The sequence below is a fragment of the Spodoptera frugiperda genome, chromosome 27 (assembly GCF_023101765.2).
Source record: "Spodoptera frugiperda isolate SF20-4 chromosome 27, AGI-APGP_CSIRO_Sfru_2.0, whole genome shotgun sequence".
Lineage (NCBI taxonomy): Eukaryota > Metazoa > Arthropoda > Insecta > Lepidoptera > Noctuidae > Spodoptera > Spodoptera frugiperda.
The window spans coordinates 8,135,481-8,150,257 of NC_064238.1; the positions used below are offsets into that span (position 1 = coordinate 8,135,481).

The window sequence follows — 14,777 nt, forward strand, 5'->3', positions numbered from 1 at the left end:
TAAATCCCGTTCAGTTAATCAGGACAATCGTTTCTTGAATATTACTATTCAGATCTTAATAAATCACGAGTAATTAATTTTTAGCGCGGATATCAACAATATACATATTATTATAATATAGAAAGAACAAAGCTACTACCTACTTACCTAATCTATTTTTATAATCCGCTGACGTAGGTAGGCAATAGTCGTACAGTTTTATTTTAACTCTTGTTTATCAATAGATAGCATGTGTGAAAAATATGATTGAAAATTCACACGACATATATTATAAACAAGTGAAAAAAAAACACGTGTTACTTGTAGGTAAAAAATGCAGAAAAAGGCCCGTGTGTAGGAAAATAAAGTAGTAGGTACTTAAGACTTCAGGTGTTGCGATGTCACATGTTACGATTAATCACTTTGTCGTTGACTTCTGACCTTTAAATCAAATAAGGAAAAGATTTCTAAAAACTATAATTAGTTTTAAATTAGAAATAAACAGATTTACTATAAAAATTGCACTGTATTACTAAAAATGAGGTTACATTAAGAATAAACATTAATTTCACTCAGGTGGCAGTGGTAGGTCGTCATCAAATTCATCGATATGTTTCTTCTTGGCTTCCGAACGGTTTGTAGACCTGCTGACCGGCTGCAAACCATCCTGGGTTGACGTCGCTGAATACCTGGGAAAATTTATTAAAAGAAAATTAGGTCACATTATTTTGAGTCACAGTTTTAGACTTACTATAGATATTAAATCTTAAAAGAAAAAAAAAATACACTATAATCCTCTAAACTAACGAGAGACTAATGACTTATGAAATGCAGTAGGTACCTATCTACATTTTAATTTTAATGTGGTTCGGAGAACAACATTGGGGATTTCTCGGGTACATGTTAGTTGCCAGTTTTATTTACTTAATATGTTAAGGACGCGTTCTCATAATTGACAGGTATCGAATCGCATCACTACATTGACACGACTCTCGACAATACACACATACGCACGGATAGCTGCGGAAATTATGACAAAATGAACTTGATACTTTGAAAGTTTGAATATTTTCTTACTTTCTTTTTTAATATTTTTATTTTGTTTAGTGCGTGCGTAGACTCAAATGTTTTGTGTTATCTGTTGTTCAATTCCGTTCAGTGCCGAATTTGGGCTCGGATTATTCGATTGGTGTCATTTTCATAGTTTTCGGAAAGTAAGCGTTCGAAATCAAAAATCAAATGGTGCCAACGCAAAACTAACTTTTTACATGCTTTTATTTAGTTTCATATGTAAAGGATGTATGTATGTGTGTTTGTTTGTATGTTTCTATATAACCGACCTCTTCCAACTCGATTTTTACCCATGGTGATGAGCATTTTATATGAATATACTATCTTAAGAAAAGTTGTTCAGCGTGATGAGCACATTTTAGCGCCATACGAAAATCGAGGATGTAGAATCCCTGACATGGACTCCAGCCCAGCCGAACCTGAAGAGATTTGAATATACTTTCAACAAAAGATATTTAGCGTGATGAGCACTTTTTCGCCATATCTTTTATACTTATTATTCTCATAACAATACTAAATTTTCCGCCTACTGTTAGTATTAATATTAAAATTATTTTGTTCGGTTCATCACAAAAACATGTTTTTAAGTTTTTTTAATCTACAATGTGATAGGGGTGGGACTTCTAAACCGTTAAGGTTGACTACTACATCTAATTTTATCGACAAAAAAAATAATATGGGGGTTGAACCCCTAATTGAAAATATTGAAAAATTGTGATTTTTTCGGTAAAAATAATTCACAAATGATTTTTTTCTCACCAAAACATTATCAAACATTTGAAAAAAGTAATGAATTAGTTAGCCAAGGTTATTAGCTACCGTTTGTCGTTTTTTTTTGTATATTTTATTATGGTTTTATATCAATGGTTTTCGGGGTCGCCAAGATAAAAAAAAAACAATTATGGTAACGAACGTGACAAGACCTGGGTGGAACAAACAAAGAAAATACATAAAATAAATTAAACATCAATTCTTTATTTTCACGATATTTGTTTGAATATGCGAGGAATGAGCCCGTAAATTCATATTTCTTGCCTGTCTTGGGTCAATTAATTCCGGAAGAAGACAATTTTTATAAAATCGAATGATTCACTCCGTATTCGATATTAGCGACCCCAAAAACCACAACAATGACACTCATGTCGAAAAATGACAATGCCAGAATCTCTATAGAGCTTTGTCCCACCAAAAAAATATAGTGTACAGACTTTTGCTATTCGTCATATGGGCTTGAGCTTAAAAATCTATTCAATCTTCTAAACTCTTTCCGTGCGGCCAACTCGCCAGTTACGTCCAAGGTTTGCACGCCTACAAACTTGGCTCCACACTAGATCTGATTACTTTTTGACAGTGCAGGCAATATGGTCTCGTCTTGGCAACATTTAACATGAAATGTTTTTGTGGGATTTCATTTCTTTTTGTAGGTTTTAATTAAGTTTCCCTATTTCAGATTTTTACCCCTCCGCGGCCGCATTCAGACCTCTAGCGTCAAAAGTTGCGGAAGTCTCGAACAAACTTTCACCCCCTAGTTTAAGGGGTTGGGGGGTAAAAGTTTCAAGTTTTAGGATTTTTTTGTTGTTTGGGTACTAATACTAGCTTACATACCAAATTTCAGTTTTCTAGGACTTCAGGAAGTACCTTAAGAATTTTGTTGATCATCAGTGAGTGAGTGAGTGAGTGAGTGACGAAATCGGGGTATTTTAGATATCAATAAAATCTAAAGTATAAGAGCTATGCAATTGAAACTTTAGAGGTTTATTAAGTCTACCACTGACATTATATCCTGAAAATTTTGTTTATCTGGTATAACCCAAACTCAAGTTATGAAGGTTCAAAGATACGACGAAGCGCTTCGAGAAAAGGTAGGTAGTGCCCTTGCGCTTGCGCTTCGCTTGGCTCGTCTTGGCGGGGGCACTACCGTGCCCCCAGATAACGAAACATTCTATATTCAGTAAAGTGTTGCTCGTACAGAATGTGTAAAAAAAAACATACAAACAGCCGAACATAGTACCTCCTCCTTTTTTGAAGTCGGTAAAAATATCAAGATTGGTTTGTGAAGTATAATATCAAATATTTTGTACTCGTACAGCGATCTTTTTCAAGGCCATTTTTTGTAACAGGCGACGCAGCGTCCACCCACGACAGCGCTCGAGCGCAGACTGAAATTTCATTTGACATTTTCTATCCAATAAATCTAAATAGTAAACAAATAAAATAACCCTTATTGCTACGCTTTAAAGTTGATGTCTGACAGCAAAATAGGAGAAAAAATTAAACGGGAACTTTTATTTATTTCCGAGACAATTTGAAATATTTTCGTAATTTTTTCCCATAGTATAATTTTTGATTATGTCTGCTTCCCGGGATATTTTTTTGAGATTCAGAATTATGCGTGTAGTAGCAGTAAAATGTTCCTAAACTCAACCCTTTTTTGTCAATTTTGTGTGAAGAGGTAAAGAAAAATCGTGTTTGCAATAATAAAATATAACTTTTTTTACATTACAAATCAATATTGTGGAGATAAAGAAGTGATCTATCTATTGTAATTATTAATTATGTTCAGTTAAGTTTCTTTTGGTCGTAATATGTACTGAAAAATAGCTTATTTACGTCAGATTTGAGAACGCGTCCTTAAGTACATTTACATAACATAACACGACAAGGAAGGTGGCATTGTTTATATTTAGTCATGATGCTTACCTGATAACTACAGGTGATAGTCATTGGCACTTTCCACTAAACGTTAACTGCGCAAATGTGATTGAATTGATTAAGGAATCAACCCAATAAATATTCAGACGATTGACCCTGTGGCGCCAGTCTCAGTTTTTTAGTACAATCGTCTGGTGCGCAGTAACGTTAACGAGGCAAAGTTCTCACGCTACATTCACCAGGGGTTAACATTGATTATTTTCTAATACTTGATTAACTTAAATGGAAGTATAGATTTCAATTGTGGTTAATGGGACAAGTGAAAGTCTCACCTAAATGTAGAATTTTTCATTTTGAAATAGGTAATACCGATTTGTGGTCATGCATCTATTCATTAATTAGATTAGGTATCACGTTAAATCTAAAAAAGGACTTCTAAAAGTTCCAACGACTAGCACCAAAAAGCGTTCAGAGGTGGTAGAAAGAATGACTGATTCAGTCAATATCATTATAATAAACAGTTTTATTTAGCTGGATCTGTTTGTTTGTATGGGTAAAATTTAGTAATTGGTATTTAAACCCCTTCTTGACGCCCGATCGATCTGATATTTGGTAAATATTTTTATGTAATACCTGATTTTCTTAGTGCAAGAAATAATGAAATGTAGTGAGAAAGTGGCGTAGTACTATAGTAACTCACGTGTATGTCCTATTGAGCGCACTGTCGGGGCGGGAGTCGCTGGCGCGGCGCGAGGCCGCGGGCCCGCCCGCCGCACTGTCCACGCGACCACCGCCTGCACAGGCCCATGTACTTAGCTAATACATATTTACATTCATTACAAATTCACGATGAACCGACCATGTAGATGTAACAATATTATAGTGTTATCTTTAATCACGCCACAATGAAAAGGCGTTAAAATAATAACTTTTAAAACGTAATTATGAATCGCGAAAAGACCAATTCGGATCCCACGAATTTATTTAGAAAAAAGGTGTGTATCACCTGATTCCAATAATTATAGTTCAGATACAATCATGAATCACCTTAACAGGTAGCTACGTAAACATCATATTTGTTCACAAATAACGATTAATCGAAAACAAATACAAATGATAAGGTAAATGTATTTTTTTCTGGAATTTCCGCGATTTAACCTTATTTTAGAGATACTCGTGTGCGATAAAAAGAAAAACAAATAGTAGCCGATACAATACATAGGAAGGCTTATGCAATGTTTTGTAGTATTTACTGTATTTTTCGTGTAACTGACCTCTGATTTGGTCGATAGGTGATTGACTGGCCCCCGAGGAGATACTTCCGGCTGACGTAACTGATACTGGAAGCAAAATCAGTTCACTTTTTAAACATTACCGTTATTTGCTCCATCGACGTGATCTAATTTCTCAGATAAGATACGCGACGATATACAATACATGCGCATTATAATTTCACATTACTGATGACAATAACAAGAGTGCGTAGTATTTTTCCTTAGTTGATAAATAATTCAAATACATTCCATTGATTGTGTTCAATGAAATCAATAAACTTTTCAAGGTTTTAAGATAGAAAAATAAATATTGTTCGCATTGCCTCCATAAATTATTTCAATCAATTATATATCCAATAATAATAATTCAATGTTCAACTAAATTTATCATGTTTTATAAAAAAATAAAAATAATGAATAATGTTTGATAAAAAATCATCATTCTAAATGTCATCTTTGTTATTCTAAATGTGAAATCCACAGCAAGCCTCATCTATCAAGAGTGGAGTCTGGAAAAACCTTCACAAGCAGAAGTCTATGTCAACACGAGTTACTTATGTTATCTTGTAATATAAAAATTAATCGCTAAATGTGTTGCTAAATCCAAATTTCGAAAACAGCTGAACTGGTTACGCTAATTCCTTTTTTGTTGAGTTTGTTACTGTTAGGAGTTAATTCGTACGTATGAAAAAATAACAAAGATGCGCAGAAAAATATCCAAGAGGAAACTTGGTTCGCCGGGTCCGCTAGTAATAAGATAGGTATGTAATAACAAACCTTGTTCTTTTTGCTTGACTCTGGCTTGAGCACGTTGCAATTCTCGGGTCCAAGACGTAGTCTCTGAGAGGCCTTGATCACCACACAGCTTTACTATCAACTTCAGACCTAAATAGATATATTATAATTGAATAATTTTGTTTTACTCAAGATAATAAACTTTATCTTTATAATATAGATGACCGTAGATAAGTTTGGGGAATGCGTCAGTGCATTTCACTCTTTTTTATACAATTTGAAGTTTGCCTATTTAACAAGGTATATCAATGAGCTCCAACATCAAAATTACCTCGTTAGTAGCAAGCTAAACTACTGAGCATGGAGTTTTGCATTCGTTAACCATATTCAGCTTCTTAGAAACATATAACGGGGTCTAGAATACGTTAGTTTCCAGGTAATCAAATTCAGTACTTTTGACCACATGTCGATGTCGACGATACGTTTCTATGAATTTTGTAGGAGATCGAATATGAGATCATCACATGTTTGCGTCAAATAGCATATTAATTTCTCAAAAATCGCTAGAAAATAAGTAGGTATATCGTCAAATTAATGAATGTAAAGACGATTATTTTGGGATATTATAAGTACTGTATTGAAAAGTCAAAATGATTTATATTTGGCCAAGCAAACTACCTAATCTTATTTACATAACTGGCAACAAATTGAATAGTTACTCTACTCCTACTGGGAATAAAAGGTGTGATATCCTGTTATCAAAATAACTTACATTGAACGTTGTCAGGGAACCGTGCGTTCATCTTCTTGTACAGAGACAGTGCTTCTTGGTACCGTCCACTTGCGCGCAAACATGCTCCCATCAATAACCCCCATTGCGGCTGTGAGGAAAATTTTTATTATTCGTTTGTACTTTGTTTAGAGAAATAGTTGATTTAACCTAAGAGAAGATTTTGGAGCTATAAAATGTCGAAAAGAGACGGTTGGTATGTTTTATGGATTTGTTAAATCTTGAAGGTTTACCTACGTTCTTAAAATTTTGCATACACATAAATATTTGGGAGTACAGTAAAGTATCTACAGGGAAATAAAAGTTAGTTTATAATGTAAAAAAAGTCAATAATACCAAATCTAAAAAATGCCGGTCCGTACCTACTCGTATTAAAGTACACCAGTACCGTTAAAACTAAAACATGGACACAAAAAGTAACAATGTTTTCAATAATATAAGGTCAAAATGTGCGATAACTATCTTTGTTTTAACATATTATTATTATATGTTGATACATAATCATCGCGGACTGACGCAAAGCAATTCGGAAAATAGAATGTTCTTCGATAAGAAGTAAATAGAATACCAACAGATGTTTTTGATCTCATTCGTGAGTTATTTACTTTGTGCTATAGCTTATTTATAGCGACTGGACTGAGAACTATTAATGGTTATGTTTTAATGTTACGAAGGACACTCTAAAAGCTTCTCTAAATGTTACCTTAGTAACAAGAAGTTTGTGAAGAAAATGTTGATATATGGAGTGGCTATCCATTATTAAGAAATAGGATGAATATGCCAAACTAATTAACCCAGAAACTTAGCAAATTAATTGTTTATATAACAAAAAATGAGGAGTCGATGATTGACAAGATTATTAGGTAGCTATCTACTTATCAAATGTTATCAAATCTACTAAGAATATTTCAACAAAGCAATGGGTCTTCCACGAAAAAGCACTTTGATATTCAATATATTTAATTTCTACATTATGTTTAATTTGTATATCGTAAACTGGTAACATCTAGTTCAAATGCATACTTAAACTTAGGTAAGGACATTGAAACCGGATCGTTCCGAACTGTCCTACTGGTTATGACTGGTGATTGTTGCTACAAATTAACTAATCATCAAGCAAGCATAGCACTATTTGTAGTATACCAAGAGAGCTTGTTTCCCTCTAAAAATGTAAACCTATTCAGTACTTTGCAGATAATGAATAGTAGGAAATAGGTAGGGAATAGTAGTCTAGCTATGCCCACCTGAATGCATATTGTGCCCTAAGCCTTAGTGCAACTGCTGAGAATTTCGAAATCAAATAAGTATGTGTATGCTATATTAACTGTATGCTATAAATATAATCAAACATTCAGTAGATGTGCTTATAATCTAGCTATTTGGTATCAATTCGTGATCGACTGTTAAAATCAGTATTTTAAACTCAATCAGTATTGGTTGTTGTTCACCTAAAAAGCTGTTATGATAATGTATGAGTTGTAAATGGTGTTTAATGAAGAAGATGACATACATTGTTAGGTTGCAGCCTGGCAGCGCGGCGGTAGTACTGCAGCGCGGCGTCGGGCTGCGCCTCACTCGCCAACCACTCCAACGCCGACAGGTCACACGGCCATACTGCTTCCACCTATGTATCAATTAAATAGATGGGTAAATTACATAATTATTATATTATATAACATTTTTTTTTGTCGTTAGATGTAGATTAATAGGTACGCATATTTTCTAGAGATAGAGATAGTAAGAGCAGCCTCTAGCTAGAGAGAAACCCTGACCTTATCTACTAAAATGGGACAAGAGTGGAACATTTCTTTACGCTCTTTAAATCACAATTACTAGATTTATTTTCAAATAACGAGCTATAAAGAGATTATTTGCAAGCACAATAGAAAAATAATTACATAAATTCCATCAGGTGAGATGGCGGTCAAGCGTGAACCTATAGATAATTAAAAAACATACATAATAACTTGCACATATTTAAACAATTTCTTATTAAAATTTTCACCAAAGATAAAGTGCCTAACAAAAAATACTAGTTTTTACTGTTACCTACATTGACTGAGGAGTCAATAGTGGACAAAAATATTGAATGTCAGTAAATACACGGCAATTTAGGCTATCATAATCGAACCGATGTTACTGAATAATGTATGAGAAACGCGGGGCGGCGCGTAATGCCACCCAATCGTTCACTGTTATGGTACAAGGTCGACTATTACTATGTCACACACCTCGGATATACATTTACACGAATATTCAATACTTTATAATAACATTCTTTCAATGCAAAGCTATTTTACTTGGGTATTGAAAGCAGCATACAGACGAATTGAAAACCTCCTCCTTTTTGTAATTAGACTCTGCCCTAAAAGCCTAAAAATATTAAAAAGAAACGAATATTCGCGCCAAATGGAATTATTTATTCATTCGATATTTAAAAATCTAAATTCGGTAATTATTACCAAAGACAAATAACTAATTTTATTCTGTGGTAATCTGCAGGCAATATATTCAGACAGTTTCATTTGCACATTTAAGTGTGAAACTGCGCAGTTTTTGATTGAATATAGGACGACCCACTTTACGTTCTAGACATATTTACGTACTGAATAATCTATGTAAATCACATTACATGTATTGTACAGTTTTAGAACGCATTTGTTTCTTTGAATTTTGCGTTTAACTTGTAAAGGCCAATGACCTCTTTTCAACTTTTATTTTTCATTTGATTCAATTGGCAATAATCCTATTAGATAAATATCTTATCTATTAATCGAACTAGGAGTCCTTCTTTTTGTTTTCTCTTTACTTTGGCTATTTATTCTCATTTGTTTATTTACCTAAGGGCTGATTTTTTCGACACCAATAAATTTTACCGGAATAATAATTTTGAATATTCGACAATTTTCCCATACTAAACATTTTTAAAACGTCAATCGATTAAAAAACATATTGGTTGAAAAATCAGCCCTAAGTCTTCAGAATTTTGTTGAAGTGAATAATCCGTGTTGTAAAAGCTACTCTTATGTAACAACATTGATCTTTTACTCACATCTTGATAGTGGTGTTTGGCAGTTTGCGTGTCGCCCATCTCGCTGTGCAGTTGTGCAAGCGCGCACGTTACTCCAGTATCGAAGTTGCCGATGAGACTGTACCTAAAATTATTAAACAAAATATTTTTTTTCTATTTTTTATTTTACATGTTTTTATTTAACTTTAACTTGCAATTTATGTATGTACTTAGTATGTGTGAAGTGGAACATAAAATTTTTAAGCGGATATTTTCGACCGATTCAGCAGATATTTTGTATACATGTTTAGTTTGCATGATCATAAATCAATACATTATTATGTTAAAGCTTGCCGTGAGATTAGGCATACCGAAGTATCTTGTATTTTTTAAGAAGGAAAATCATAAAATTTCTCTTCTCGCCCTGGGTGATACCTCTCGTACCCATTGAGAATCTGTGATGGTCTGATGGCTTTTAGAACGATTTACGATTACGAACTTTCTGTATATAGGGTAGTGCAGTATAGATACCAGTGGTCTGCAGCGCTGGCATCGTGCGAGTGATGGTGCGCCCGCGCCAGTCCGGCGCCGGCCAGCGCCCGCAGCGTGGCGCCCGCGCCGCTCGCGTTACGTACTAACGACCAACGAGCTATCGCACCCTCCAGCGCACTCTCGTCTCCACTCCGCTCTAACGCTAGAGCTGAAGAGGAAATATTGGTAAATAGTTATTTCACTTTTGAGTCAAAGTAATTGTAGATAAGTTGTATAATTTACCCAGTAGTAAGATAGGTTGTATAATTTACCCAGATCATGAGCAGCGATGAGATCGGCAGGATCTAGATGTGTGGCGGCGGTGAGTAGATCCGCGGCGTCCCGCCAGGCGAGCCCCGCGTCGGCGGCGCGCGCCGTGGCCAGCGCCGCCGTCACCCGCGCCGCGCACGAGTACGGGTCGTCGCGGGACGCCGCCTCACTCAACTGACGAGCTTCCGACCAATTGCCCAGCTGAGTTTATGGAGAATATGAAAATACTGATCGAGTTCGTAATGGTATGAGTAAAGGTGAGAGTTGTTCTATCTTAACTCGTACCCGGGCTCTAGTGCTTTTTTAGCTTTAATAAAATTGTACTATTAAAAAGTAAGATCCTGTACTGACCGCATAAGCTACGAAGGCAGCATCAGTATTGGCCTCGGCCCGTAGTACGCGGTCGTGTGGGTGTGCGCGTGCCACGGCCTTGAGTCGCTGCACGGCGCGCTGTGCGGCCCCCGCGGCGGCGGGCCCCGCGGCCGCTGCCGGGCCCCCCGGGCCGCTGGCGGGCCCCGTGGCGCGCGTGCGCAGTGCGGCCAGCGCCGCGCCCAGCTCCAGGCGCGCGCCGGCCGCGCCGCCACTGTACCCGCGCAGGGCCTCCACACACCACGACATACCGCTACATACAATAACGCACCATTATTTTTGCACTAACTTAACGTACTCCACATGCAGGTGTTAGTTGTGGCCATTCAGTCTAATGGTTAGAACCAACAGCAGCAAGAAAGTGTGTTTACTATGTGAGTACTGTACCCAGAGTCAGGTCCCCTGGAGCCAGGCCTCTGCATGGCGGCGGCGGCGGCAGCGAGTGCCAGGCAGCGCTCTGCGTGCGCGGCGCCGCGCCGCGACCACCGCGACAGACGGTCGCCACGCACCACGTCGCGGACTACGCACTCGTACGCATCGTTTTCCTACCAATATAATAATAATAAACATCAGAAATCTGTTATTTGTATATGCTTATTCACAAAATAATAACGGATACCTTAAGGTACTTAACCAAAACACTCTTTATTTATTTCTAACAATCTTTCACGTGACAGACTGGTCGAGGCATAGGATATCTTCTTTCAACTGCCCTTATCCCATAAGAATTGGGGCTAATTTTTTTTTTGCTATCATGTTATCCACTCCAAATTCACGCAATGCTTTCTTTGTTCTCAATTCAACCATTTTTCCTTTGAAAGGAAGACTTTTTCAAAATGTATGCAGTTGAGTTACTCACGTCATCAATATTAATGTCTTGGTGAAAAGTGGGCGGCTCCACGTCCAACATAGCGTGGAATGCCGCTTTGGCACCTTCAGCGTCGTTCAACGCCACCGAACATAGCACTAAGTGTAAACCTGCCGACGCAAACATATGGACGTAATTGTAATTGGGCATTATTTACATTAGTAGATATAATTATTTATGTTTTAGGTATGAGCAGCAGCTTCCTCTAACTTCACTCGTTCAACCATCAAGACTGGATGTGAAGCATTATGATATTTTTTTTTTTATGGGATTTAACAGTGTGTGATGAAAAATTATTAAAAAAAAAAAATCTGATACCAGTATGTTATTTGGTTTAATTTGGTATAATTTAGTACACAGTTCTGTCTTACCAGTCTGAAAATCTCCTTGTTCATGCATGATATGTTGAAAATTTGTCACAGCGTCGCGGAACTTTCCCATACGTACTAACAAAAGGCCGATATTGTGCATCACTTTCATTCTGAATATGAAAGAAAAGGACAAAAATATTAAGAAAAATCTACTACTAAACACCAACCCTAATATGGTCTTTAAAACTTAGAAAATAATACTCTAGCAGAAACAAATTGCATGACAATATTTAAATTAGAAATCTTTAGGTACCTTAGATCCTTCTCAGCTGTTGGTGTCTGATCTAGAGCCATTCTATACAACTTTAAAGCTTTTGGGTGTTCTCCCATTTTGAAGTAGATGTTCCCCATATTCACCTGTAAAATCGAACAATATGGTATGTTTTTGTTAATATCCAGACTCCGTGCTACCACTGAGAAATTTTCGTAAACCACATTATTAATACTAAGATATATTATTTCTCAAGGTAAAAAATGAAAAATACCTTCAGTCGATTGGCATGAGGGAATAGTTTATTCCTGGTGAGCAGTTGGTACGTGTTTAAGGCTTCGGTATACATCTCATTTAGCGCGTACTGTCCCGCCAAGTTGCAGAGCACCTGAAATTATTTGATTTCGATTTAATGTACCAGCTAACACATAATTTCTATGTGAATATTATGTCTGCTTAATTATCTTGAGATGTATTAAATTAGTTAAGACATTATGATTATGGATGGATCCTGCCCTAGCCTGAGACTAGTTGAGAAACCTTGTCTAACTATTATAATTATGCATATTGATCCGTATTAACTAAACCATAATTAACTTAATATGATTAGAAATAACTGTAGGTAAAACAAAAAGGTAAACAAACTGAAAGTAGTTAACACTTACAGCAAAAGTAAGATCCAAGTTATGTGTATCGCCAAGATTCGCTTGTTCCTGCATTCGAATCAACTGTCTTTCCATCGCTGATGCTTCCTGTGCTTTGGCTAGGGCCTAGAATACATAAATTATAAAAGTTAAGAAATAATATTATATGACTGCACGGTTGGTGCAGTGGCTGGGCAACCGGCTGCCACGCAACGTGTAGCGCGTTCGATTCCCGCATGGAGCAACTCTTTGTGTGATCGACAAATTGTCGTTTCGGGTTTGGATTTTATATGAACTTGTATGTTTGTAAACGCACCCACGACACAGGAGGAAATTCTAGTGTGGGGCAACGTGTTAAAAAAAAACAAATTAAAATAGTATCTCATATCTATTTTAGCCATAAAATATGATTTCGGCTTACCTGTCCCAAGTCGAGTTCTTTCTTTGGTGCAGTATCGTCATCAGGATCTGAACGTGCACTGAGCATGCAAGACTCTTCAACCAGCGTCATTATGCGAGCTTCCATCTGTTTTACTCGTTCCTCGATACTGTAAGGAGATTGATCATCATTATTAATTATTTTCTGATAGTTTACTGCCTGGCTACATTTTGCCTTCTCTACATAAGTGGGATTGCCGTAATCCCCACGCTTGGCAAGCGGATAGGGGATCATTTAAGAGTACTAGTACTACTCTTAGTGATCATGTTTCTGTGATTTTGTTACAACTTAACATTAACACCTAAAGAGATAAGTGAACCTTTGTTTGCAGTATAACGTAAAACAAATAGGTACTTAAGAAGTTCGTGTCAATTTTATCGAGCTATTTTCTTACAGATAGGCTTTTGACAGGACGAGGAGGATCGTTTAATGTTAATTATTAATTGTATTAGTGTACCTATCCTCCTTAACATCGTCTCTAGTGGGCAGTTCTCTGGCAGTGGATGTATAGCCCGCAGCCCGCACGGCGGTGACAGGCCGCGCCGCAGTGCCTGCGCGGGAACTGGTCGCACGGACGCTCACCGTGCCCATACGCATCATCTGAAAGCACAGAATTTAAAATTATATACGGACTTCTATACCGAAACCGTGTAGCGACGTAGTAACTCTTTATGTGATGCTCATATTGTTGTTCCGGGTCTGGGTGTCATGTGCATGTGAAATTGTATATTCTTAAACGTATCTACACAGAAGAACACAGAAGAATAGTGTGTGTCACGATATTTTAAAATAAAAAAAAAATAACAAAAATAGAGGAATAGTGGAAGCCTGCTTGTGACTCATAAGTTTCAAATTATAATCGGTATTACCTACGTATTCATAATAAGAATACAAACATAACACATAAGGGAAATAAAATTCCCCGAATATCTGAGGTTTGCTCAAAAATGTACCTAACAGGAAAAAAATGTTGCATCGTAAATAATAAATCTGATCATAACTTATTATGGACATGATATTTATTGAAGGGGAAATAACTGTGGAATTCAAAATATAAATAAGACTATCAATAATGATATTATTTTATACAAGAGCTTTGTTGGCACGTGGCATGCGTCGTAGACGGTCATCGAAAAAAAAAGAACAGTGAACACTCACCCCGGTACCCATTCTGCTGGGCAGTTTCCTTCCGATGGCGGTCGTCCGCAGTGTCTCCTGGAAGTCATGGTCTTCCCGAAGGTTGCGAGTGTCCAGTGCGGGAGCCACTTCATTGAATCCCGCATACAGCTCGTCATCCTCGTCAACTACCATAGCAGTCCGCGGCTTCGCATCTGTACCCAGCCGCGAGGCACTATAATAACGCGAACTCAACATTGTTGTAGCGCAAATTAATACTAGAAAAGCTTATCTCTGATACACCACGTCTTCGACAAAAATTGCCTTTTGTTGTGACGCCGTAACTATAGCAACCGATGTCATATCAACGACAGAGGTCGACGATAATAGGTCAAAGTCAGATTTAATCATGGAACCTTCTTAGTGTTTTTAAAATATTGCTGTTGT

The 14,777-nt window shown here is 36.8% G+C and overlaps 1 protein-coding gene across 1 annotated transcript; it reads right to left on the reverse strand.

Moving 5' to 3' along the window:
- Positions 1-485: 485 nt before the first annotated feature.
- Positions 486-14,744, reverse strand: LOC118263285 (intraflagellar transport protein 88 homolog). The gene is made up of 19 exons (XM_035575172.2): positions 14,373-14,744; positions 13,672-13,814; positions 13,197-13,323; positions 12,797-12,901; positions 12,406-12,519; positions 12,174-12,277; positions 11,921-12,030; positions 11,541-11,659; positions 11,069-11,226; positions 10,664-10,934; positions 10,315-10,513; positions 10,043-10,211; positions 9,554-9,656; positions 8,012-8,125; positions 6,484-6,592; positions 5,754-5,861; positions 4,977-5,042; positions 4,403-4,496; positions 486-668 (listed from the first exon to the last, which is right to left on the reverse strand). Exons 1-19 carry the CDS (start codon positions 14,586-14,588, stop codon positions 548-550), a joined length of 2,550 nt encoding a protein of 849 aa, XP_035431065.2. The 5' UTR covers positions 14,589-14,744; the 3' UTR covers positions 486-547.
- Between the last annotated feature and the right edge of the window lie 33 nt (positions 14,745-14,777).

Bases quoted from the DNA above. Each gene is read 5' to 3' on its own strand.
- LOC118263285 (XM_035575172.2), bottom strand. From the start codon at position 14,588: ATGTTGAGTTCGCGTTATTATAGTGCCTCGCGGCTGGGTACAGATGCG. The intron at 12,278-12,405 runs GTATTTTTCATT...TCGATTTTACAG, and splicing joins CTCATGCCAATCGACTGAAG to GTGAATATGGGGAACATCTA. The intron at 11,660-11,920 runs GTAAGACAGAAC...TTGCGTCGGCAG, and splicing joins ACAAGGAGATTTTCAGACTG to GTTTACACTTAGTGCTATGT.